The 27119-nt window shown below is 41.3% G+C and overlaps 1 protein-coding gene across 1 annotated transcript; it reads left to right on the forward strand.

The window, feature by feature from the left end:
- Window positions 1-11574: 11574 nt before the first annotated feature.
- Window positions 11575-18027, forward strand: LOC138374619 (zinc finger protein 304). The gene is made up of 3 exons (XM_069457595.1): window positions 11575-11665; window positions 13828-13954; window positions 15845-18027. Exons 1-3 carry the CDS (start codon window positions 11630-11632, stop codon window positions 17668-17670), a joined length of 1989 nt encoding a protein of 662 aa, XP_069313696.1. The 5' UTR covers window positions 11575-11629; the 3' UTR covers window positions 17671-18027.
- Window positions 18028-27119: the final 9092 nt, after the last annotated feature.

Here is a 27119-nt window from a genome sequence, read left to right on the forward strand (position 1 = left end):
CATTTTCTTGATCTTGATTTACTTGTTTATTTCTTTTTCCTTATTCTTCTGTGGGATTGGGATACTAGTGTAACTGTACATAGTGATAACCCAGTGGAGCCCTAATTCTTCCCTGTGATTGTGATTTCTCAAATTTTTACTCCTCTTTGGAATGACTTCCAATTCTACCTGAACAATTTTCTAGAGGTCTTATTACAGCCAAAATAAAATAAAACATATAGCTAAATTAAGTTATAGGATTATGATAAACTCAGAAAAACAAAAGTGAAGGAATCTCATTTTTCATTTTATAAAAGATTGTGTGATGGCTGTAAAGTGACTGAAATTTTAACAGGTGAATATGCATGTGTATCGCAAGTAGGTGTGAGTTTCACAATTACCACCATGGACTTAGTCCCCATTGTAATAACTAATATATTTAGTCAGGATAATTTGGAATTCTTCCTTTAGTATTTTTTTTTTTTTTTGCTTTTAATTATTTTTAATTGACACATAATTGTATACATTTATGGGTGTGATGTTTTACTACATGTATGAGTAATGATTAAATCAGGGTAGTTAGCATATTGGTCACCGCAAACATTTATTTCTTTTTGTTGGAAACTCAAAATCTGTTGTAGTTCTTTGAAAATATATAATGTTATTGCTAATTATACTCAACCTACAAACCCAGAGAACACTAAACCTTTTTCCTTCTGTCTAGCTGTATTTTTTTCTATTCTACCTACTGCAGTTAGTTGTAATTTTGTATCCATTAACAAACGTCTCCCTATCCCTTCTCCCCGCTATCTTTCTCAGATTGTATTAACCACTGTTCTACTCTCTACTTCATTAGATGAACTTTTTTAGCTTCCAAATATGAGTGGAAACATGTAGTATTTATTTTTCCATGCCTGGTTTATTTCATTTAACATAATGTCCTCCAAGCTTATCCATGTTGCTGTGAACAATGAGATGTCATTCTTTTTCATGGCTGCATAGTATTCCACTGTCTATATATGCTGCTTTTTTTTTGACCATTCATCTGTTGATGGATGCTTAGGTTGATACCATATCTAGGCTATTGCGAATAGTGCTACAATAAACATGGGATTGCACATATCTCTTTGATACACTGATTTCCTTTCCTTTGGCTATGTATCCAGTAGTGGGATTGCTAGGTCACATATTTCTATTTTTAGTTGTTTTTTTGTTTGTTTTGTTTTTTGAGATGAAGTCTCATTGTGCTGCCCAGGCTAGTCTCAAACTCCTAGGCTCAAGTGACCCTCCCACCTCAGCCTCCTGAGTAGCTAGGACTACAAGCACATGCTGTGCCCAGCTCGGTTTTTAGGTTTTTGAGGAACATCCATACTGTTTTCCATAATGGCTCTACTAATTTACACTCCTACCAACAGTGTATAAGAGTTCCTTTCTCCACATCCACTCCTGTTTCTTTTTTGTCTTTTTGATACTAGCCATTGTAACTGGGGTGAGATGATATTTCATTGTCCTTTTGATTTACATTTTCTTGATGATTAGTGATGTTGAGCATTTTTTTCACATCTATTGGCCATTTGTATGTCTCATTTTTTGTTTTTGTTTTTTTCTGTCACCTGGACTGGAGTGTACTGGCATGATCATAGCACACTGCAGCCTCCACTTCCTGGACTTAAGCAAACTTCCTGCTTAAGTCTCCTGAGTACCTAGGACTACAGGTGTGTGTCACTGCACCCAGCTAATTTTTTTTTTTTTAATATAAATGGGGTCTCACTATGTTGCTAAAGCTGGTGTCTAACTGCTGGGCTCAAGTGATCCACCTGCCTTGGCCTCCCAAAGTGCTGGGATTACAGGCGTGAGCCACCACTTCTGGCCTGTATGTTTCGTTTTAAGAGATGTCTCTTTAGCCCATTTTAAAATCAGATTAGTGGGGTTTTTTCCTGTTGTGTGAGGTGTGTATTCTGGAGATTAATCTCTTGTCAGATGAATAGTTTGCAAATATTTTCTCCCATTGTGCTGGCTTTCTCTTCACTCTATTGTTTCCTTTGCTGTGCAGAAGTTTTTAGTTTGATATAATTTTATTTGTTTATTTTTGCTTTTATAGCCTGTGCTTTTGAGGTCTTAGCCATAAAATTTTTGCCCAGACCTATGTCCTGAAGCTTTTCCCTTATATTTTCTTCTTAGATATAAGTCTTTAATCCATTTTGAGATTATTTTTGTATATAGTGAGAGATAGGGTCCTAGTTTCATTCTGCATATGGATATCCGTTTTCTTAGCACCATTTATTGAAGAGACTGTCCTTCCCTCAATGAGTGGTCTTTGTGCCATTGTCAACACTCATTTAGCTGTAAATAATACAGATTTATTTATTGGTTCTCTGTTTTGTTCCATTGGTCTATATGTCTCTTTTTATGCCAGTATCATGCTGTTTTGGTTACTATAGCTTCATAGTATATTTTGAGGTCAGGTAGTGTGATAGCTCCCATTTTGTTCTTTTTGCTCTGGATTGCTTTGGCTATTCAAAGTCTTTTGTAATGCCACATGAATTTTAGGGTTGCTTTTTCTGTGAATAATTTCATTGGTATTTTGATAGGGATTGTATTGAATTTGTAGATCACTGTGGAAGTATGTTAATTTTTACAATATTCTAATTTATGAACATAGGCTATCTTTCCATTTTTTTGTGTCCTCTTCAGTTTCCTTCATCAGTGGTCTGTAATTTTCATCGTAGAGGTCTTTCACTTGGTTAAGTTTATTCTTGGGTGTTTTATTTCTGTTGTAACTATTGTAAATGGGATTGCTTTCTTGATTTCTTTTTTAGCTACTTTTTTGTTGGTGTATAGAAATGGCACTGATTTTTGCACATTGATTTTATATCCTGCATCTTCACTGAATTTGTTTATCAATTCTAAGAGTTTTTTGGTGCAAATTTTAGGGCCTTACATTTATATGATCATGTCTACATACAAGGAAATTTTTGACAACCTCTTTTTAAATTTGGATGCCCTTTATTTCTTTCTCTTACCTGATTCCTCTGGCTATAATGTCCAGTACTATGTTTAATAAAAGGGGTGAAAGTGGGCATCTTTGTCTTGTTCTAGATGTTGGAAAGCATTCAGCTCTTTCTTGTTTAGTATGATGTTAGCTGTGTCCTTGTTATTTACAGACTTTATTATGTTGAGGCATATTCCTTCTATTCATAATTTGTTGATAGTTTTTATCATAAAAGGATGTTGAATGTTATCAAATGTTTTTTATGCATCTATGGAATTAATCATATGGTTTTTATCTTTCATTCTGTTGATGTGATATGTCATCTTTATTGTTTCGTATATGCTCAGCCATCCTCTTATCCGTGGGATGAATTCCACTTGGTTATGATGAGCACTCTTTTTGATGTGTTGTTGGAGTCAGCTTGTCAGTATTGTTTTGAGGAGTTTTGTATCTATGTTCATCAGGAATATTGGCCTTTAGTTATGTTGTGTCCTTGTTTGGGTTTGGTGGCAGGGAAATGTGGGCTTGTAGAATGAGTTTGGAAGAATTCCCTGCTCTTCAATATTCTTAAAGAGTTTGAGAAGAATTAGTATTTAGTTCTTCTTAAATGTTTGGTAGAATTCAGCAGTGAAACCATGAGGTTACAGACTTTTCACTGATGGGAGATTTTTTATTACTGATTCAGTCTTGTTACTCGCAGTTGGCCCATTCATTTTTCTATTTCTTTTTTTTTTTTCTTTCACGTTTTCTATCTTCTTGTTCAAACCTAGTAAATTGTATATGTCCATGAATTTATTCATTTCCTCTAAATTTTCTAATTTCTTAGTGTGGTGTTTTTCATAATAGCATCTACTAACTTTGTATATTTCTGGTGTCAGTTGTAATGTCTCATTTTTCATTTCTGATTTTGTTTATTTGGATCTTTTTTATTAGTTTAGTGTAACTAATGGCTTGTCGACATTGTTTATCTTCAAAAAAACCCCAGCTTTTTGTTTCATTGATCTTTGGCTTTTTTGGTCTCAGTTCTATTTATTTCTGCTCTGATATTTGTTATTTGTTTTCTTCTAATTTGGAGTTTGATTTGTTCTTTTCTAGCTCCTTGAGAAGCATTGTTAGATTGTTTATGTGAACTCTTTATTTTTTGATGTAGACATTATTGCTATAAACTTCCCTCTTAAAACTGCTTTTGCTGCATTCCATAGGTTTTGATATGTTCTGTTTTTATTTTCATTTGTTTAAAGAAGTTTTGGGGTTTCCTTCTTAATTTCTTCATTGACCTATTGGGCATTCAAAAGCATGATGTTTCATTTCCATATTTGTACAGTTTTAGAAGTTCCTCTTGTTAATGATTTCTTTTATTCCAGTGTGGCCAGAAAAGGTACTTTATGTGATTTTATTTCTTTTAAATTTGTGGAGATTTATTATGTGGCTTAACATGTGGCCTATCCTGGAGAATGTTCCATGTGCTTAGGAAAAGAATGTGATTCTGCAGCTGTTGGATGAAAAGATCTGTAAATGTCTGTTAGGCCCCTTTGATCTACAGTGTCATTTAAATTTAAGTTTCTCTGCTGATTTTTCTGTCTATATGACCTGTCCATTGCTGGAAGTGGAGTGTTGAAATCCTCGACTATTACTGAATTGGAGACATCTCTCCAATTAGATTCAATAATATTTGCCTTTTATATCTGAGTGCTCTGGAGTTGGGCGCATATATATAATATTTACAATTGTTGTATCCTCTTGCTGATTTTATCTCTTACTATTTTAACTTAAAGTCTCTTTTATTTGATGTAAATATAGCTACTCCTGCTTTTGGTTTCTGTTTATGTGGAATATCTTCTTCCATCCCTTCACTTTTAGTCTATATGTGTCTTTACAGGTGAAGTAGGTTTATTGTATGCAGCATAGAGTTCGATCATTTTTGCAATCTATTTAAATAGTTTATATCTTTTAAGTACAGGATTTAATCTGTTTACCAAGGTTGTTATTGATAGGTGAGGACTTACTCCTGTCATTTTGTTAATTGTGTTCTGGATGTTTTGTATATCCTTTGCTCCTTTTTTCCTCTCATTGTTTATCATTGTGTTTTGGTAGTTTTCTATAGTGATAAGATTTGATTCTTGTGTGCCTGCTCTGCTAGTGAGTTTTGTAATTTTTCATGGTTTCATAATGGAATGGTGATTATCTTTTCATTTCCATATATAAGACTGCCTTGAGCATTTCTTGTTAGGGTGGTCTGGTGGTGACTAATTCCCTTAATTTGTGCTTATCTGGGAAAGACTATTTTTCCATCATTTTAAAAGGACAGAATACTATACCTAGCTTTGCTGGGTACAGTATTCTTGACTGACAGTTTTTTGTGGTTTTTTTGTTTGTTTTGTTTTTGTTGTTCTTTTAGCTCTTTTGGATATATTAATATCATCTCATCTCTCCTGGCCTGTAAGGTTTCTGCTGAGAAATTTTCTGTTAGTAAATGGGACCCTTATTTGTGACTAGATAGATGCTTTTCTTTTTGCTGTTTTTAGTATTCTGTTTTTATCTTTGACTTTTGTCAGTTTGACTGTAATGTGTCTTGGAGAGGACCTTTTTGAGTTAAATCTATTTAGAGACTTTTGAGCTTCCTGTATCTGGATGTTCGTATCTGTCCCAAGACTTGGGAAGTTTTCAGCTATTATTTCATTAAATAGTGTTTCTGTGCGTTTTCTCATCTCTTCACCTTCTGGAACTCTGATAATACAAAAAAAAAAAATTCCCTTTAATGGTATCTCATAAGTCTTATAGGCTTACTTCAGCTTTGTCATTCTTATTTCTTTTTTAATTCTCTGAATGTGTAGTTCCAGACAACCTCCTTAAATTTAGAGATTCATTCTTCTGCTTGAGCAATTCTGCATTGAAGTTTTCTATTGTATTTTTTATTTCATTCATTGAATTCTTCAGTTGCAGAATTTATTTGGGTTTTTATTTTTTGGGGTTTTTTTGCTTGTTTGTTTGTTTGTTATTTAGACAGGGTCTCACTCTGTTACCCCGGGTAGAGTGCAGTGGCATCGTCATAGCTCACTGCAACCTCAAACTCCTGGGCTCAAGCTATCCTCCTGCCTCAGCTTCTTGAGTAGCTGGGACTACAAGGTGTGTGCCACCACAACTGGCTAATTTTTTTCTGCTTTTGGTAGAGATAGAGTCTTGTTCTTGCTCAGGCTGGTCTTGAACTCCTGACTGCAAGCGATCCTCCTGTCATGGTCTCCCAGCATGCTAGGATTACAGGTGTGAACACTTCGCCTCTATTTGGTAATTTTTTATGATATCTATTTCTTTGTTAAATTTTTCATTCATATTTTGAATGATTTTCCTAATTTTGTTGACTTAGCTTTCTCTATTTTCTTGTATCTTACTGAGTTTTCTTAAGATCATTATTTTGAATTCATTTTCTGGCAATATGTAGATTTCCTTTTCATTGTGGTCTGTAAATATAGAGTTATTGTTGCTTTGGTGGTGTCATGTTTCCTTGCTTTTTCATATATCTTGTGTTCCTGCATTGATGTCTGTACATCTTGTAGAACAATAGCCTCTTCCAACCTTTCTAGTTGGAAAGTTGCTTTCATAGAGACTTTCACTAGCAGCTGGGTTTTAGTGTGCCAGTTGAGAAGGGCATGGTGACTGTTTCTGGATTGGTGTAGTGCTGTGATCTATGTTCAGCTTCTATAGCTGCATTCAACGTTGGCAATAGCTGCGAGTTCCTCAATGGCCTAGGTTGTAAACATTTGCAGCAATGGTGACATAGGTTGTTAGGGTCTTTGGTGGCAAGGGCTTATTGTTGTCCTTTTATTCTCATTTTCCTCACAATGGGGATACTTAACCAAGAGGGTACGTCTTGATGTCAGATTTGACATGGCCTACAAGTGGCTGCAGTGGCTCTGGGTTCCAGGTGCAGGTGCTCAGGGCAGCTGTGGGGTCGGGGTCCTAGGCTCAGTATCTCATGCACTTATGTGGCATCTGGGTCTTGGGATGTAGATTTCCTCTCTGTGGCAGAGTTAGATGTAGATTGCCCACAGAGCCAGCGTCTGTGACTAGAATGCAACCCCTAGCAGCTTGGGCCCAAGTGGCTGGGTTGTAGCTTTGATTCTACCCCTGGGGAGCAGGACACAGTACTGGCCCATGTCTGGGGAAGAAGGGTGCTTTGGAGATTTGGTCCCAGGGAGCAGGGTATAGCTGCAATTTAGGAATCTGAACCAATAGGACTCATTGGAAACTTGGGTCCCAGGGGATGAGGCACTGCAAAGTGGTGACTGTAGACCTTGGGATGTTGAGGCTCTGCTGTATCCCAGATGTTATGAGGCCAGGTGCATCAGCAGAAAGTACCCCAGAATGGTGGAACAGAGGTATTTGGGCTTTGGGGGATTGGGAGCAGCATTGTGATAACTCCTAGGGAGAGGAGTGTCTCAGCAGCTCAGACTCTAGGGATCTAGTTCACCTCCAGGGAAGAGGGTACTAGAGTTGTTTGGCTGTCTCAGCTCTGGAATGCACAGCTGCTCAGCTCTGCCAAGGCACTGCTTCCCCACAGGCAATGTGTCTCTTCAGCTCAGGCCTGCGGTGCATGACTCTTCTGGTCAGCCCAGGCACCATCTCACTGGGATGCAGGGTGCTGCTTCAGATAGGTACTGGGATTCATGACTGCTTGGATTGCCAAGACACTGTTACCTGGAAGGCAGGTACTGCATCATCTTACACACAGGGGAAACATGACAGCTCTGGTTGGCCAAGGATATGACTTCTGCTCAAGTACAGAGGGGTTTGACTGCTCTGTGTGGTCGATGCACCATTTCCCTGGGATGCCTAGCATTGCTTCAGCTCTGGCTTAAGGGGGCAGGATGCAACACCAAATGCAAGAAGCTTTTTTCCTTAGGAGTCAGTGTGTGCAGCTTCAGCTCAGGCCACTGGGGGCAGGACACAGCAGTGACTGAGGTAGGTGAAGAAGCTATGTCAATGCAGCATTTCCCCAGGAAGCAGTGCACAGCATTGACTCAGAACCCCCTAGAGCAGGGCATAGCCATGACAGAGAGGTAAATGGTACAGTTCTGCCAAAGCACTGTTTCCCCAGGAGGGAGTGGACAGCTTCAGTTCCAGTGTGAGGTGGCCCCCCAGGAAAAGGTGGAACAGCTGCTTGCAATTTAGCTTGGGGAATTAGGCCACCAGGTGAGGGTGGTTCAGTCATGGCATAGCCTCAGGGATGAAGGAGTGCCAGGCACACTTGCCCCTGGAGCAAGACACACCCCAGCAGTAGTTCCAGCTCCAAGATAGCATAGCACAGTAGCTTTGTGGGCTGCAGGGGGCAGAGCATAGTGTCAGCTCCTTTTCTAGGGAGAGTACAGTGGTGTGGGCTTCAGGCAGCTCCCTCAGCTGGGCTTAGTGCCTGTGACAACTACAGAAGACCCCAGTGGTGAGGACCTTAGGTGTCCATGGTGTTGATGCGGCTGCTGGGATCCTATTGTTTACCTTTTCCCAGTAGGGAGAAATTCATCCTGGTTTCCATCTGATCCTGGCTGGGGGATGGGATTGTGGGGGCCAGGTGTTTTCTCCCATTCTCTATGTGGCTATCCTGATTTCCTTTGCTCACCAGAGTTTCTGTTACTCCTTTGATGTGCACCAGTGTTATCCTGTAGTTATTTTCATTAAAATGTAATTGTTTATTTGTTGTTTTGGCTGGCTTTTTGTGTGTACGGGCACATTGAGGGGTTACTAATTGGCTTCCTTGCTGACTTCTTGCTACAGATATTTGGTTGGAAACATTTTAACTTGTCATCTGTAAATAACTAGGAGTACATTTGCTGTGTCATATGGTGTGTATGTATTTACTTGATGTACCCGTATAGGAAATTCCCAAATTGTTTTCCAAAAGGGCTGTACCATTTTGTTTTCTCACCCACATTGCATGGGAGCTCCAGTTGTTCTCCAATTTTGTGAGCACTTGGTATTGTCACTCTTTCATTTTTCCAATTTAACAGGTGTGTAGCTGCTGTCTCATTATGGATTTAAGTTGCATTGCTAAAATGACTAGTGATATTGATCATCTTTTCATATGTTCATTGTTCATCAAAATTTTTGTCCAATTTTAATTTTTTTTTTTTTTTTTTTTTTTGGAGACAAAGTCTCACTCTCTTTCCCTGGCTAGAGTGCCATGGTGTTACCCTAGCTCACAGCAACCTCAAACTCCTGGGCTCAAGCGATCCTCCTGCCTCAGCCTCCCAGGTAGCTGGGACTACAGGCATGCGCCACCATGCCTGGCTAATTTTTTCTATTTTTAGTTGTTTGGCTAATTTCTTTGTATTTATAGTAGAGACGGGGTCTCGGCTCTTGCTCAGGCTGGTCTTGAACTCCTGACCTCGAGCAATCCTCCCACCTCAGCCTCCCAGAGTGCTAGAATTACAGGCGTGAGCCACTGCGCCCGGCCTAAATTTTCTTAACATTGGACTGTAATAATTCATTTTATTTTTTAAATATTCATAATGCTATCCCTTTGTCAGATATATGTTTTGCACATTGTCTTTGGTTTAATTTCTTAGCAGTGTCTTCTGAAAAGTGGATGTTTTTAATTTTGATGTAATCCAAAACATTTTGTCCTTTATGTGTTCTTTTGTGTCCTATCTAATCAGACTTATCTCACTCAATGTTGCAAAGCTTTGACTTATGTTTTAATATAGGTGTTTCATATTTCTCATTCTTTCATGTGGTCTAAGACTCATTTTGAGTTCATGTTTTTATATGGTCTAAGGTAAAGGTTTCATATTAAAATTAAATATACTTATATTTCATGACCAAACAAGTCAGTTTGGGGTCATACACATTAGTATTGAGTGCTTTCTTTCACCAAAATGCATGTACACAATGGTTTAAAACAATTTTATAATAACCAAGAACTTTAAATAATTCAAATGACAACTATTTCTAAGATGCTTAAGTAAATTGTGAAGCAGTCATTAAATGGAAGAAAACATAGCAATTAAAACTGCTTTCATGCAACAAGATGGATTAATTTCCTATGAAAAAATACTTGAATTTGGGCCTGCACAGTCCCCAGCCTGTTAGTTGTTTGGAGTTGCTATGGGCCTCATAGAGCAAAGTGGAGGGAAGACAAAGTTGTTTTGTCCTCTGAAATGTCCTCCTACACAGTTGGCTTTGGCATTCAACAGGAATAGAATGGCAGGAATTGAGGTCTCATGAGTCTGGGTGTTCAGTTGATGTCGACAGAGAAAATTGTGATTGTAACCAGAAAATCCATAGTGGGTGAAGTTACCCACTAGAACTCGTCACCATCAACTCAGTCTAGGTTTCATGGCAGTCATGGAAGTGGATTCATTAAAAAAAATAATCATAAATGCAGCATCCCCCCTAAAAAACAAACAAAAAACTTGAGTGGCAGGGACATGTTGGACACCAAGTAGTAAATACTGTAGAAGTCTGTTGATACTAACCAGACAAATCACATACATGGTGATAGATGACATTTGTGAGTATTAACTGAGGGAAGGCAAATTTGTGCCTGAGAAGCTATTGGGGATGCCTTTACTGCATGGGAAACATTTACATGGGAAACAAGTGTAGATAGTTTTCAAGCGAGTTACACTCATTGTTCAATTTAAAACATTACCACACTAGGAAAAAATTTTTCCTTGGAACCACTGTGTTTTATTATGAAAATAAAATAAAAACTTAAAAAACAAAGCGATCCTTTCTAATGAAAATTTTGTTATTTTTTTTGTTTTCTGTGTATGAGTTATATGCAACTTGAAAAATAGTTCATGAGGCTCGTGTGAGTTACACATGCTTCAGGAGGCCCTGGGCTCAAAACTAGCATGAGTTAAATACAACTTACATGGCAGTTAATGTGTTAAATCTCAGTCCCTAAAGCTGAGAGGTGAAGCCCCTCTCCCCGGGCCTCAGAAGCCGGAGGATTAAAGGATGAGCCACCTGCTGACGGTTTCTGAGCTGTGGCACTGCCCCCGGTGACCACGGAAATCTGGGTGCCTTCCATTTAAGAGGAGCTCCGGCTCTCCAAGATACTGTTCCCCGCATATTCCTCTCCGCTCGGTGAGCGGCATCTCTGGCGGCGCCCATCCTGGCCGGATGCAGGGCGCAAACTACAACACACAGAAGTCTCTGTCCCGCGCGCCGGCGGTCGGAGCTGGGCCAGCGGACGCCACAAGCCTGGCGCTTCCCGGTGCCGGTGGCGGCAAGGGCGGGACTTCCGGCGACGCGATTGTTATGTCTTTTTCCTGCGCCCAGGCTGTCTGTACTGGCTGTGAAGGCTTGGAGTCCTAGGTGGGGTCGGCTTCACACCCAGCTCTTCGGAACCCAGCAAGGAAAGGCAGTAAAAAGGACGGGATCTTCCCCGCGCCTTCGGGACGACCCACAGGCCCTGTCTTGGGCTGGGCGGCCTCCCGCGGAGGTGCCGCCGGGGCTGCGCTCTCGTCGAGGCCTCGAATCCGCCCCCTGCCCTCGTCGTCCCGGAGGTGGCACCTCAACCTTGCGCGCGTTTCTACTACGGGAGACAGGCTTGGAGTACCGCAGTCGGCACAAGGTCGTCCAGCCCGGCGGAGCTGTGCGGGTTCGGCTGAGCCCCCAGGGCGCTCCCCGATCGCGGTTTCTCACGACCTGGTTCTGCTCATGGCGGCGGCGGCGGCGCTGGTGGGCCGGGTTCAGGTGAGTGGAAGGTCCCTCAAGCCCACACCGACCCGGTTTGTGTGTCCCATTCCCAATGTCAGCGGGATAAGGTGTGGAAGAGTTTTCAAGGCACAGGAGCCAGCATGTACAAACGCTTGGAGATAACAATCAAGAGTTTCGGAAACCGCAAGTTTCTGTTATGCCTGGTGAGAACGGGGAGGGGCGTGGTCAGGGGTCAGACCTGGAATGGCAGCCTGAGAAGCTGGGCCTCTCTTCTGAGCGTAGGGGGAGCCATGGAAGGTTTGGTACGGGGAAGGGAGATACTCTGACTCAGGTCTTAAAAGACTCCCTCTGGCTGCAGAGTGGAGAGATTGGGGGGCTCAGGGGTAGACAGATCAGGATGGAGTCTACTGTTCAAGTGAGTTTTGATGGTGTGTGGGCCAGAGTGTGGTGGCAATGGAGGTTAGAGAATGTGTAGGTTTTGTGTATGTTTTATCAGTATAGCTGAGCATGTTTTCTGATGACACATAGTGATATTCTGGGACTCTTCACCTGTCTCTGTCTCTGCACTTGAGTTTGGGGGCCCTGAAGGGGCATCACTTCTGGCTCAGCATCCTGAATCCAGGCCAGGAGTCACATGGAGTTATGTGAAGAAGTTCCAACTTATGGCAACCAATGGGATGAGGACTGGAAAGGTATATTAGGAGGAACAGATGGGTGCAAATGCTTGGAGGTGAGATTGAGTTGGGAGTGCTCAGGAAACTTCAGGTCTTAATTATATGTGTTGGAAACAGAGAGCGGGGGTAGGAGTCAGGCAGGAATGGCTGGCTGAGGAGCTGGATCTCTATCCTGAGTGGTGAAAGCCATGAAAGATGTGAAGCAGAGGAGAGAGATGACCTGACTCAGATCTTAACAAGCTCTCTCTGGTTCTCAGGTTGAGAGCAGACTGTGAGCATGAGGGAGGAGTCTACTGTAGTAGTGCTGATGGTGTGGCTGTGGAGGTGAGAGAAGTTGTGAATTTTTTAAATCTGTTTTTTATAATTAGTAGGGTGATTGGATTCTTTGGTGTGAAGGGTGAATGAGAGAAAAAAGAGTTGTGGATGACCCCCCAAGGGTTTTTATTTTTTAGCTTTAACTGGTACAATGTTGCAAGTGCCATCAACTGAGATGGAGAAGTTGGTGGCAGGGGTAATTTTTAGTGGTTATATCAGGAGTTAAGCTTTGGTCATGTTTAGTTTAAGAAGTCCCAGTGACCCCTTAGTTGAGGCATTAAGGGAACACACAGGTTTTTTAGTTCTGGGGAAGGGTTCTGTTGAAGAAGTTCAAAAGGTAGCACCAATGTGTGGAGTGGGATGGAGTGTCTTTAAGTCGTGGTGGCAATGCTGTTAGTAAGAAAGGTGAAACTGAGGGACTGAGAACTGAGCCTGTAGCTTAGGCACTTGAGTGCCTGTGGTACATTTTATAAAGACAGATGAGCACTTCCTGGACATTGCGTGTAGAGTGGCATGGGGTCTGGGGGATACCATGGAGGTGTATATGGTGTGGGCCAGGAGCTTGTCAGTGGTGGTTGGGGTCCCAAATGTGAGGAAGGTATGGTCCAAAGACAGATGTGCATGTTGGGAGGAAGGTGACCTAATGGCCCTAGGATTGGCAGCTTATGGGAGAAGGCTGACCTAAGTTTGGTTGTGTCTGAGAGGGATGGTCTGGATGACACCAGGAGAACTGGTTGGTAGGAGAGTACATGGGGGCCTTCATACCAGACACAGAGTTTAGACAGCATCTGTCTGCACACTTGTCTGGTTTTGCTCTGAGCTGGACACAGTGGTCAGAGAGACATGAGGAGAGAACAGGCACCAGTGGTTCCAAGGCCTGGTATCTCCTCTGAGTTGGGAGGCTGGGGAGAAGAGGGGCCAGGCAGCGGTGCAGAACCTGTGGCCTTGAGGGCCACATGTGGCCTTCTGGATCCTTGAGTGTAGCCTTTTGATTGAATCCAAATTTTACAGAACAAATTAAGGGATTTGTTCTGTGAAGTTTGGATTCAGTCAAGGGGCAACATTTGGGGATTTGGAGGGCCACATGTGGCCTTGAGGCCACAGGGTCCCTACCCCTAGAGGGGGTAGGTGTGTGAGTGGATAGACTGGAAGGAGGAGGGCTCTGGGGTGAGATGTTGCCTGAGGGCTCAACTGTCCCCATAATGGCAGGATTGTGTGACCTTCGAGGATGTGTTCGTGTACTTCTCCCGGGAGGAGTGGGAACTCCTTGAGGAGGCCCAGAGATTCCTATACCGTGATGTGATGCTTGAGAACTTTGCACTTGTGGCCACTCTGGGTAAGTCCCTGTTTTAGTTATCTATTGCTACATGGCAAATAACCCTAAAATTTAGTGGCTTAAAACAATAAAGATTCATTATCCCTCAGTTTTAGTGCATTAGAAATCTGTTCACAACTTATATGGGTGCTTTTGGCTCTCGTGAGGTTTCAGTCAAGTTCTCAGCCAGAATTATGGTCTCATCTGAAGGCCCATCTCAGGAAGAATCCACTTACAGGCTCACTCATGATTGTTTCCAGATTTAGTGTCTTGTGGCTTGTTGGACTGTGAGCATTAATTCCTTGGCGGATGTTTTCCAGACGCCTCCCTCACTTCCTTCATCAGTTGGCCTTTTTGTAGTAGATTTCATAACATGGTAGCTGACTTCTCTTTGAGCAAGTGAGAGTGTTCAGGATGGAAGCCCAGGATTGTAACCTAATTTTGAAAGTGACATTCTATCATTTTTGTCATCATCTATTCCATAGAAATGAGTCAGTCATTCCAGCCTACAATCTAAGGGAAGAGGCTCACACAAAAGCAAGAGTACCCAGAGGTAGCACTCACTGGGGTCCATCTTAGAGGCTGCCTTCCACAGCCCTTTCTACTGCCTCCGGTGTCCTTGGTGGGGTTTGGTTCTTCCCCTATTCCCCAGGAGCAGCTCTTTCTATCCAGTCAGATCAGTGGCTTTTCTCTCTCCCTTCATAGTTTCCCAGACTAAGTGCTGTGGGTGCCAGAGCTGGGCTGTGTGCAGTGTCCCCTCCCTCGCTGAGTACTCCCAACATCTGTTGCCCCAAAGCCTTGCAGAAAAATGTTAGAGGTGCAGGAATTTTTCAATCTGTGAAACAGATTCCACGTAGCTTATACACTCACTGGCTAGGTGACTGTCCTGATCTTTGGCACCTCTGTTTCCCAGGTTCTGCCCCTATTCTCTAGGTGACATTTCCTAGGGCCTGACTGTGTCAGGAATTGCAGGTACTGACACGGTCACTTGTGACAATCACAGGACTGTTTTGCCAAATCTTCCTTGGAGGTTCCTTTTTAACATTTTCTTTTTTTTTTTTTTTTCCTGTGGGGTGAGTCTGCCCACACCACTCACCTGCCCTTTGTTTTCTTTACAACATTGATTTTCTAGATCCTATGCAGTTGTCCAGTTGGAGAGGGGCAGAAAGCCTTGGGTATCCGACAGGGCAGATATTACTCCACCCACAGTTAGGGAGGTCTAGAGAGGGTCTGCTGAATGGGATCTGGGGGAGGGTGTCCTGTTAGGGCTGTGTTTAGATCAAACCTTCAACCTTTTTTTGTGTTCACAAGTGTTTTTGGACAAGGCCCATGGCAATACCTTCTTTCTACTTTTCTTTCCCCATTCTTGGCACTTTGCCCACTTGTCATTTCTCTCCTATCTTCAATTACTTGGATATTTCCTCATTTCTCTGATCGCCATGTTTTCCTCATTCTCCTCTACTCTCTCTGCAATATTTTATGACACTGGCTTACTTTAACATGTCATGAGTTATGTACATTAAGTAATCCTTGAGAATTGTCTGCTTACTTGGAGTCAGATTTTCTTGGGCGTGGACACGCCCTTCTGCATAGAGCTCACCTGACACCAGCAGCCAAGGCCCTGCTGAAACACTTTTGCAGAGGAATGAGTTAGAGACCTCACCTCTATGCCCTATCCATTACTCCATCATTGTCATTAGGTCTTTACCCATCATTAGGGTTCCTCCATTCTGTGACTTTTAGAGGCCTGCCACTGACAACCAGCCCTTCCTTAACTGATCTTAGCTCCATTGTCCTGCCAACAAGCCAATAGACTCTTACTGACATGTCACACGCACATTTGTGATGGAGCTGCTGCTTCCCACCAAAGTCCATATGTACTTCATCAGGATTTCTTTGCTTTCCTTTCAGGTTGTTTGTGTGAACCATATGATGAGGAGGTACCTTCTGAGCAGAGTGTTTCTGTAGAAAAAGTGTCACAGGTCAGGACTCCTGAATCAGGTCCATTCATCCAGGAAGCCCACCCATGTGAGATGTGTGACCCACTCTTGAAAGACGTTTTGCACCTGGCTGACCACCAGGGATCACACCTTATGAAGAAACTGTATACGTGTGGGCCATGTGGGAAAGGATTCTCCTTCAGTGCAAAATTTTACCAACACCAGAAGCAACATAGTAGAGAAAGTGGCTTCAGAGGGGATAATGGAGGGGCTTCATTTGTGAAGAGCTGTGCAGTCCACATGTTTGGGAGATCCTTTACATGTAGGGAGGAAGGGATAGACTTGTCAGACAGCTCTGGCCTCTTCCAGCACCAGACCACTCACGATTGGGTGAGTCCATATGAAAGGACAGCATGCATGGAATCTCTCCCACGCAGTTCCAGTCTCAGGCAACATGAGGGAGACAGTGATGGACAGATGGTTTTCAATTGTAGTGATAATGAGAAAGCCTTCCTGAACACCTTTACTCTCCTTGACAACCAGATAACTCATACTGTGATGAGACCCTTCAGATGCCTACCATGTGGAAATGTGTTCAAGGAGAAATCAGCTCTTATTAATCCCAGAAAAATTCACAGTGGAGAAACATCTCATGTGTGTACGGAGTGTGGAAAGGCCTTTACTCATCTGTCCCACCTAAAAATGCATCAGAAATTTCACACTGGTAAAAGACATTACACATGTAGTGAATGTGGGAAGGCCTTTAGCCGCAAAGACACACTTGTTCAGCACCAGAGAGTTCACACTGGTGAAAGGTCTTATGACTGCAGTGAATGTGGAAAAGCCTACAGCAGAAGCTCTCACCTTGTTCAGCACCAGAGAACTCACACTGGAGAAAGGCCTTATAAGTGCAGTGAATGTGGGAAAGCCTTTAGCCGTAAAGACACACTTATTCAACACCAGAGATTTCATACTGGAGAAAGGCCTTATGAATGCAGTGAATGTGGGAAGTTCTTTAGTCAAAGCTCCCATCTTATTGAGCACTGGAGAATTCACACTGGGGCAAGGCCTTATGAGTGCATTGAATGTGGTAAATTCTTTAGTCATAACTCCAGCCTCATTAAACACAGGAGAGTCCACACAGGAGCAAGGTCTTACGTGTGCAGTAAATGCGGGAAAGCCTTCAGCTGCAAAGACACACTTGTTCAGCACCAGATAATTCACACTGGGGTAAGGCCTTATGAGTGTAGTGAATGTGGGAAAGCCTTCAGCCGTAAAGACACACTTGTGCAGCACCAGAAAATCCACACGGGAGAAAGGCCTTATGAGTGTGGTGAATGTGGAAAATTCTTTAGCCATAGCTCCAACCTCATTGTACACCAGAGAATTCACACTGGAGCAAAGCCCTATGAGTGCAATGAGTGTGGGAAATGCTTTAGCCACAACTCCAGCCTCATTCTACACCAGAGAGTTCACACTGGAGCAAGGCCTTATGTGTGCAGTGAATGTGGGAAAGCTTATATTAGTAGTTCCCATCTTGTTCAACACAAGAAAGTTCACACTGGAGCAAGACCTTATGAGTGCAATGAGTGTGGAAAATTCTTTAGCCGCAATTCTAGCCTCATTCTACACCAGAGGGTTCACACTGGAGAAAAGCCTTATGTATGCGGTAATTGTGGGAAAGCCTACAGCAGAAGCTCCCATCTTGTTCGGCACCAGAAGATTCACACTGGAGAAAGGCCTCGTGAGTGCAACAGTTTTGGTGACTCTTTAGCTGCATCTCTTAAACTTGTTTAGCAACAGAAAATTCACACTAGAGAAAGGCCTTATGAATGCAGAAAATATGCTATTTGCTTGTTCAACCTTACGTGACTCACACCAGAGAAAACCTCTGTGAGTACCCTTTGTGAGAGAACCAGCAGGTGAACCTGGTATGTGCATATATCCACCCTCGGGAGATTCTTCATAAGCACCATATACATGGGATGCTTTCATGAGGTCTTTTGCACTTTCTAAACTGCCCGGGGCTTTTGACAGTTATGTCACTGCCAGTGCCTGTGGTGGAAGCCATCTTATTGCTACCAGCTGTATGTCAATCACTCACATTTTGCTCAGGGAAGGCAGACCTCTGTGCTCGCTCCCCTGTTCCCTGCAGGGAATCATGAGTGTTCTGAGCCCATTGAAGGCCCTCATTTTTTCCCTCGTGATTAGGTTCTGAGTGGACATAATCTAGCTCTATCCAAAAGGATCTGAGCCAAAGTCTGCTAGGGATTTTCTGACAAGGTTTCCCTTCATGGAAAATGTTGACTGTAAACATGATGGTTGTGACTTATTTGTTCTACTGCCAAATCATCCAACTTTGGACCTTGCCTGTCCAGTGCTGCTCTGATTACTACAATGACAAAGGCCTATTGTGGCAGCCTTTGCTCTTGGGGGTTTTGTTTACTCTGTAGAATGGATTGAGAGAAGAATTGGGTTCTGTCAGTAGGAAGGGAGGAATACCTTTTGTGGGCACCATCTTTATGTGCCTCAGAGGGGACCACAGGATGACAGAGAACAGTTCTCAGTCTAGTTCAGCCTAATTTGCACCATTCTCCTAGGCCTGCTAGGAAAGACTGAAGAACTTTGTGTGCCTAATTCTGTGGCCTGGATGTCAGGATTTCCTGTGAGCCCAGTGTTCATCGTGAGGGCATGGTTGGTGAGAAAATCTCTAGTGTTTGTGGAAACAATAGTTGAGTCCCTTGACTCACATATTCCTCAGCATTGTTGAAGGATTAATATCTTCTGGTCCTGTACAGAAGCCAGTCTCTGATATCGAGAATCCCATAGGCAAGTGCCATTCATTGTAAGATCTACAGGGCAAGATAAGAATCATGATTGGTATAGAAACACTGAGATTCTGGAGTGGGGATGACTGTGGCAAACAAGATTTTTACATTGTAAAGGGGCGTCCACAAATGTCCATGCAATTATGACTGTGTGGAATGAGGTACAGAAATTTTCAGGATATCCAGACATCTGTATTTCCTGTGGCCAAGGCCACTGTCAGAGTAAATAATCTAAAGATTTCTGAATTTCTGTACCTTCCTGGGCAGCTGACCTTATGGCCATCACTGCACAGGCAGGAACCCCAGTACTGACAGAAGAGAAGGCCAGGGATGGGGATTCTCTGACCCAGCCAGCATTCCTAGTGACTGAGGTAGAAATGGACTTCACTGCTCTCCAGTTTTTGCTGACATTGAAGCAGGGCTCACTCTCCTAACATGTAGAGAGAGGGATGTGGTAGAGCCAAAATAGTTGGCAGATCTAACTTTCTAAGAGGAACGGTAGATATGGATTTGTATGGGGAACATTTAGTTGTTAACAGCTTTATTGAGTTATGATTGACACACAATAAACTACAAATATGTAAAGTAAAATGTACTATGTTTCAGCATGTCTATACACCTGTGAAACCACCACAATCAAGATAATGAACATACCCAACACAACAAATGATCCCTGTGTCCCTTTATAATCCTTACATCCTAATACTTCCTTTTTTTCTCAATTTGCAAACAACAGAAATCATTTTCTAGAATTTTATAAATGAAATCATACAGTATGTATATTTTAGGGGGTGGGGGCTCTGGCTTTTTTGTTTTTGTTTTTTTACTACACTTAACTATTTTGAGATTAATCCATCATCTTGTTGCATGAATCAATAGTTTGTTCATTTGTATTAGTAGTATTCCATTGTATACTACAAGTTTTCTTTTTTTATTCATTTAGTTGCTAATGGATGTTTGGATTGTTTCCAGTTTTTGGCTAACACAAATAAAGCTCCTGTGAATATTTGTGTGCAAGTTACAGCTGAATAATATTTCATTGTATGGATGTACCAGTTTGTTTATCCATTTACCTATTGAAGGACATATTAGTTGCTTTCAAGTTTTGGCAATTATGAATAAACCTGCTACATTTGTGTACAGTTTTTTGTGTGGTTGTATGTTTTCAGCTCATGCAGGTACAAGTCAAAGAGCACAATTTGCTTTATAATATATTAAGTGTTGTATGTTGAGTCTTGTAAGAAAATGCTAAACTGTCTTCCAAAGTAGCTGTATCTTTTTTTTTTTTTGCATTCCAACCAACAATAAGTATTTCTGTTGCTTCATGTCCTCGTGAGCATTTAGCATTGTCAAATGCCACTCAAATAGGTATGTAGTGGTATGCCAATGTTGCTTTAATTTGAAATTCTCTAATGACATGTGAACATATTTTCATATTCTTTTACCAGTGTCTTTTGTAGAGCAGAAATTTTAAATTTTAATCAAGTTCAACTTACTCAGTTTTTCTTTCATGGATTGTGTTCTTGATGTTGTGTCTAAAAAAATTAATGCCAACCCAAGGTCACCTACATTATCTCCCATGTTATCTTTTTGAACTTTTTTAGTTTTGTGTTTTATATGTAGGTCTATAATCTATTTTGTGTAAATATTTATGAAAGATGTAGGGTCTAGATTCATTTTTCAAAACATGAAGCTGTCCAGTTCTTCCTGCACCATTTTTTGAAAAGACTATCCTTTTTCCATTGAATTGCCTTTGCTCCTTTGTCAAAGATCAGTTGACTATATTTGTGTGTATCTATTTCTGGGCTCTCTGTTCCTATTAATATTCTTTTTCATCTGTTGAGATAATCATGTGTGGGTGTTTGGAGTACTTTTTTTTTTTTTCCTTGTATGCTGTATTAATTTTCAGATGTTCAACCAACCATGCAGTCTTGGGAGAAATCCCACTTTGTTTTGTCTTGATATATAATTCTTTGCATGTTATTGAATCAGTTTTTCTGATATTGTGTTGATGTATTTTGCTTCTATATTGATGAAACATAATTGGTTTGAGCTTTTCCTGTGATGTCTCTGGCTTTGGTATCAGAGCAATTCTGATCTCATAGAATAAGTTAAGAAGTATTTCCTTCTCTTATTTTCTGGAAGAGTTTGTGAAGGATTAGTGACAGTTCTTTAAATGTTCGATAGAATTCTCTAGTGAAGTCATTTGAGCCTGGGATTTTCCTATGAGAAGATTTTCATAAAATGTTTTGGGAAGGATTCCATCCTTCTCAATATTGTGGAATAATTTCTGCAGGATAGGCACCAATTCTTTATAGGTCCAGCAAAATTTGGGTATGAAACCATCTGGTCTGGGACTTTTCTTTTTAGGAAGGTTTTTTATTGCTGCTTTAATTTCGGTACTTGATATTTGTCTGTTCAGGAATTCTATTTCTTCCTGATTGAGCCTAGGGAGGCTGTGTGTTTCTAAGAATTTGTCCATTTCCTCCACATTTTCAAGTTTATGTGCATAGAGGTTTTTTATAGTATTCATAGATGATATTTTGTATTTCCGTGGTATCTGCTGGTATTTCTCCTTTTTCTTTCCTGATTGAGCTTATTAGAGTCCTTTCTTTTCTGCTTCTCTTTAATTTAGCAAGAGACATCTCAATGTTGTTTATTTTTTCAAAGAACCAACTTTTTGTTTTATTAATCTTCTGTATAGTTTTTTTTTGTTGTTGTTGTTGTTGTTATTGATTTCATTTAGTTCTGCTCTGATCTTGGTTATTTCTTTTCTTCTGCTGAGTGTGAGGTTGGTTTGCTTGTCTTTTTCCAGTTCTTTGAGATGATTCATTAGATTGCTGATTTGTGATTTTTCTGTCTTTTGGATGTAAGCATTTATGGATATAAATTTTCCTTTCAGGACTGCTCTAGCTGTGTCCCACAGATTTTGATAACTTGTGTCTCCTTTATTATTTAGTTCAAAGAATCTTGTAATTTCCATCTTAATTTCTTCCTTAACCCAATAATCATTCAGCAGAAGGTTGTTCAGTTTCCATGACTTTGTGTAGAGATGAGAGTTTCTGTTAAAGACAACATCACCCTGATACCAAAACCAGAAAAGGAGGCAACAAAAAAAGAAAACTACAGACTAATATCCCTTATGAATATAGATGCAAAAATTCTCAACAAAATCCTAACAAACTGAATTCAAGTGCTTATCAAAAAACTAATCCATCATGACCAAGTGGGCTTCATCCCAGAGATGCAGGGATGGTTCAACATACACAAATCTATAAATGTAATTTAACACATAAATAGAAGTAAAAATAAAGACCATATGATTCTCTCGATAGATGCAGAAAAAGCATTTGACAAAATGCATTTGACAAAATTCAGCACCCTTTTATGATAAGAACACTTAACAAAATAGGCATAGATGGGTCTTACCTAAAAATGATAAAGGCTATATATGACAAACCCACAGCCAATGTCATACTGAATGGAGAAAAATTGAAAGCATTCCTGCTTAGAACTGGAACCAGACAAGGTTACCCTCTATCACCACTTCTATTCAACATAGTGCTGGAAGTCCTAGCCACAGCAATTAGACAAGAGAAGGAAATCAAGTGCATCCAAATGGGGACAGAAGAGGTCAAACTATCGCTCTTTGCTGATGATGTGATCTTATACCTATATCCTGAAAACTGATAGAAAACCCGAAGATTCTGCCAGCATGTGTATACACTTGTGAAACCACCACAATCAAGATAATGAACATACCCAACACAACAGAAGATCCCTGTGTCCCTTTGGAATTGACAAACAAATTCAGCAAAGTCTCAGGTTACAAAATCAATGTACAGAAATCAGTAGCATTTCATATGCCAATAATAGTCAAACTGAAAAGCAAATCAAAGGCTCAATACCTTCACAATAGCAACAAAGAAAATAAAATACCTAGGAATATATTTAACTAAGGAGGTGAAAGACCTCTACAGGGAGAACTATGAAACACTGAGGAAGGAAATAACAGAGGACATAAACAGGTGGAAAACCATACCATGCTCATGGGTTGGCAGAATCAACATTGTTAAAATGTCTATACTACCCAAAGTGATCTACAGATTCAATGCAATCTCTAATAAAATGCCAACATCATTTTTGCAGATCTAGAAAATATAATTCTACACTTCGTATGGAACCAGAGAAGACCCTGTATAGCAAAAACAATCTTAATCAAAAGGAACAAATTGAGAGGCATCAATTTCCCAGACTTCGAGCTATACTACAAAGCTATAGTAACTAAAACAGCATGGTACTGGCACAAGAACAGAGACATAGACCAATGGAATACAACTGAGAACCCAGATATAAAACCATGCTCATATAGCCATCTGATCTTCGACAAAGCAGACAAAAACATACACTGGGGAAAACAATCCTTATTCAATAAATGGTGCTGGGGAAATTGGATAACCACATGTGGAAGACTGAAAGACGATCTGTACCTCTCACAAAAATCAACTCCTGGTGGATAACAGAGTTAAACCTAAGGGATGGAACCCTAAGAATTCTAGAAGAAAATGTTGGAAAAACTCTTAGAGACATTGGTCTAGGGAAGGAATTTATGAAGAAGACCCCAAAGATAATCACAGCAACAACAAAAATAAATAAATGGGACCTGATCAAATTAAAAAGTTTCTGCACAGCCAAGGAAACTATCACGAGAGCAAACAGAGAATCTACAGAAAAGCTCCATGGCTTTTCAGGCATGAGACCCCTTAGGCTCTGAGTTTGGAGCATGCTTAGCTGTACTCCCAGATCACTGGTATATGTCCCCCAACTAGGCAGTTAACATCTGCCCTTATTTCAGGCTTCTGCTCAGGCAATTCCTTCACCTCCTATCCTCTCACAGCCTCAGACATAGTATCCCTAAGTCCCAGTGGTCTTAATCCTATCAATAAACTTTTAAACTAACAATGAATTGAACTTGATGCCTAAAGCAAAAAAATTAGAAAATAAAAAGTGGAGTTACCATTTGCCTGCCAAGGAGAGCTGTGGTTGTCAGGTAGTCTCCTCAGACAAAGACAAAGCTGCTATTATATAAACTTTTGTGACGTCTGATGTTCAGCGATTGGGGACTTTCAGATGTGATCATGTTGAAAGATTGATGGGCTTTCAGGTGCATTAGTGTTATCACAACAGTTGACCAATTGACTCATATAAATAGGGTCACCAACATGAGGCACTTGCTGATTGGCTGTTGCCTAGCAGCTTGGGACTGTCACTGGTTGCTGACTGGCTTTCTTTGGGACAGGGCCTTACCAGTCCTAAAGAAGAATTTTAGAAGTTTGGCCTAACAATGATTTGCTAAATTTCTGAAAGTTTGTTACTGAAGTGAAGCTGTTGCTGAAGAGCTGGATTTCCAAGCATATGTGCTCATCCCAAGTTAACTCTAATTAACAGTGATTACTCATTCATGACTTTGGATTTGGGCCAGAGAAAAGTCTTTTCCTTAACTGAACGTGAAAAATAAGCAATTTAATTTTCTTTTCTTTCTTTTTTTTTTTTTTTTGAGACAGAGTCTCACTCTGTTGCCCAGGCTAGAGTGAGTGCCGTGGCGTCAGCCTAGCTCACAGCAACCTCAAACTCCTGCGCTTAAGCGATCCTCCTGTCTCAGCCTCCCGAGTAGCTGGGACTACAGGCATGCGCCACCATGCCCGGCTAATTTTTTCTATATATATTTTTAGCTGTCCATATAATTTCTTTCTATTTTTTGGTAGAGGTGGGGTCTCGCTCTTGCTCAGGCTGGTCTCGAACTCCTGAGCTCAAACGATCCGCCCACCTCGGCCTCCCAGAGTGCTAGGATTACAGGCGTGAGCCACCGCGCCCGGCCGCAATTTAATTTTCAATCCCTGTTTCTGGTCTTCCCAAAGTCAAACTTGCAGGGCAACATATGTATTGTCTAAATTTTTATTTGTGGGGATATGATTTTTAGCTAGTGTTGCCACTAAGTGATTTAGTTGCCAATTACAGTGTAAGAAAAATAGCTCTAACTGCTGACTTTTTGTAATGTATTGGAAAAAGCTGAATACAAGCTTTCTGACAAGTCAATATAGGATGCAGGAGAAATTATTAAGTACAGGACATGTCTTTGAACTGTTCCTGGGCCTTAATTTATAAAGGTTAGTTAGTAATAATACAGGTCAATGCCACTAAAAGAAAAGTTTAATGTTGCTCAACTCTTCCCCTGGAAATGAGAGGCACTGAAAACCACACAAGTCACAAGAAACTCTGTCACATGCAGGAACCAGGAAGCAGAGAAGAGAGTAATTGGGACTATGTCTTTTTTTTTTTTTTTTTTTTGATTATACCACAATTTATTTTTATTTTTTTATATGAATTCTTTTTTTTTTCAAGTTAAAAACAACAGTTTCATATTTTTTTTCCCCCACCCCCCCCCCCTTTCCCGAGTCAGCACCTTCAAGTGTTACCACTCCCCAAACTGTGCGCAATGCACTCATTGTGTAGGCACCGGGACTACCGGGACTACCCCCATCCCCTCCCCCACCCCCGGGACTATGTCTTTATAACTAAAGTGGCAGGGAATAACTAGGTGAGGACATCCCCATGGGCAGGAAGGGAAAACACATATTAAGTTTTGTGGTTGTGAGGATTTTATATTAGTTTCATGCATCTAAGTGACTTGTAAGAAAGAGAAGTAAAAAAAAACTTTGGCTGTTAGTTTCACCCTGTGATTAATGAATATGAAATAGACAAATACAGAATCTAAGAAAACACAGAACAGTCATGTATACACACAGCAGCTGGCAACCCTATTCCAAATTTGTCCCATGCACCTACTATGGATCTGAAAGCCAGTACCTACATGCTCACTGTATATGTGGTAGAGCAGTAAATACTTATCACCACAAAGTTTCCCTACTGATTTTTGTCTTTGTGGCAAGTCTTTCCATTTATCATCTCTACTTATCCCTCCAAGCAGTTAATGAACAATGTTTTCAAATATGAAAAAAGAATTACAGTTTGGAGTCAGAAGAATAATGTGTCCAAGGTTCCAGTACAGCCACAGGCTCAGCTTCATTCTCTGACTTCTGACTTCACTGTCTCTCCCTTAACTTTACTGAGATCTTACCTTTTTTCCCCCACATGCGACAGATAGGTTTAGAGAGCTACTTCAGCCACTTAAAAAAATAACTACATAATCATTATTAATAAATTTCAGTAATTTCCATTTCACAAGTGTTTTTCACAGATAATTTCTTTTTTTTTTTTAATTAATAATGTACTGGTATTATTTCACAGATAATTTCAACTCCCTGTGCAGACACTTGTAAAATGCAGGTGAAATGATAAATCACTTCTCAGCAAGGAGATGAAATCATGAAACTCCACGCCTTTTCTTGGGGATAAGAAGCCCTCTTTGCAGGTGTGCTTCAGTTATGAAAATGGCAGACAATGTTCTCTCAGGAAATGGCACATGATCAGTCATTCTGATTTTCGGGTGGGATTGAGATTCCTAAAATAAATGTAAAATATCTTAGATGTGGAGTGATATTATTTGAATGAAAGTGTTGCTATCTTGGTAGGGACACTTACTTCTCCTGGACCAAAAATATTGAAGCTTATTAAACAAATTCCAAAGCTTAACTGTATGTGAAAAGCGACAAGATAGCTGACAGCTGTAAGTAGACATATAGTGCTTCTATGGTATGGTGTGTCCCTTTGGATGTGTAGCCTCTGAAAACTTGGTGTGCTTCATAGAGTCTGAAATAATGGGTCCTTAACATTTCTCTGAGTATCCTTAGACTGCACTCCAAGAAAATCCGGGTACGTCACCATGAAGAGCATGTCATGCCCATCCTGCATTTGGTGTCCCGGAACTGCATTTCCCAGAGTCCCTAACGGTGCCACTGGGCCTTTCTCTAGGAGAGACCAATTCTCTAAGACGTCCGGAAGAAGAGTGGAAACTTCATAACCCAGAAGACCCTGCGGCTCACGATGGCACGACTAAGCCAATGAAGGGGCGTATAGGCGCGTGAGCATCCCATGAGGGCGGGACTTCCGGCGTGTGACTGGTGCGGGGTGGGAGGCGTCATTTTTGTCACTCTCTGGGGTTTTGATCCGCTCAGGCCTAGGAGCTCTGGAACGTCAGGGAGGTGACGGAGGGGAAAAGCAAGAAAAGCGGCTTGGTCCGCACTGCACAGAGGCGGGCGTGAGGCTCAACTGATAGACGCTCGGGACTGCCGTGTCCTTGTCGTACCCCTGTCACCGCTGTTCCTGGCCCCCGTCTTCCCCGGCTTGTTTGGCGGAGGCTGCGGCGATGAGCTCAACTCAAGTGAGTGCTCGTCCTGGTGCCCTCCCCGGCTTAACCCACCTCCTAGTGCTGAAGCCCGGCCGGAGGGGCACCTGCTC

Source organism: Eulemur rufifrons, chromosome 24 (genome assembly GCF_041146395.1).
Source record: "Eulemur rufifrons isolate Redbay chromosome 24, OSU_ERuf_1, whole genome shotgun sequence".
In the NCBI taxonomy this organism is placed as follows: Eukaryota; Metazoa; Chordata; class Mammalia; order Primates; family Lemuridae; genus Eulemur; species Eulemur rufifrons.

Coding starts and splice junctions, on each gene's coding strand:
- LOC138374619 (XM_069457595.1), top strand. CDS start 11,630: ATGGCGGCGGCGGCGGCGCTGGTGGGCCGGGTTCAG. Junction 11,666..13,827: donor CGCTGGTGGGCCGGGTTCAG/GTGAGTGGAAGG, acceptor CCATAATGGCAG/GATTGTGTGACCTTCGAGGA. Junction 13,955..15,844: donor TGCACTTGTGGCCACTCTGG/GTAAGTCCCTGT, acceptor CTTTCCTTTCAG/GTTGTTTGTGTGAACCATAT.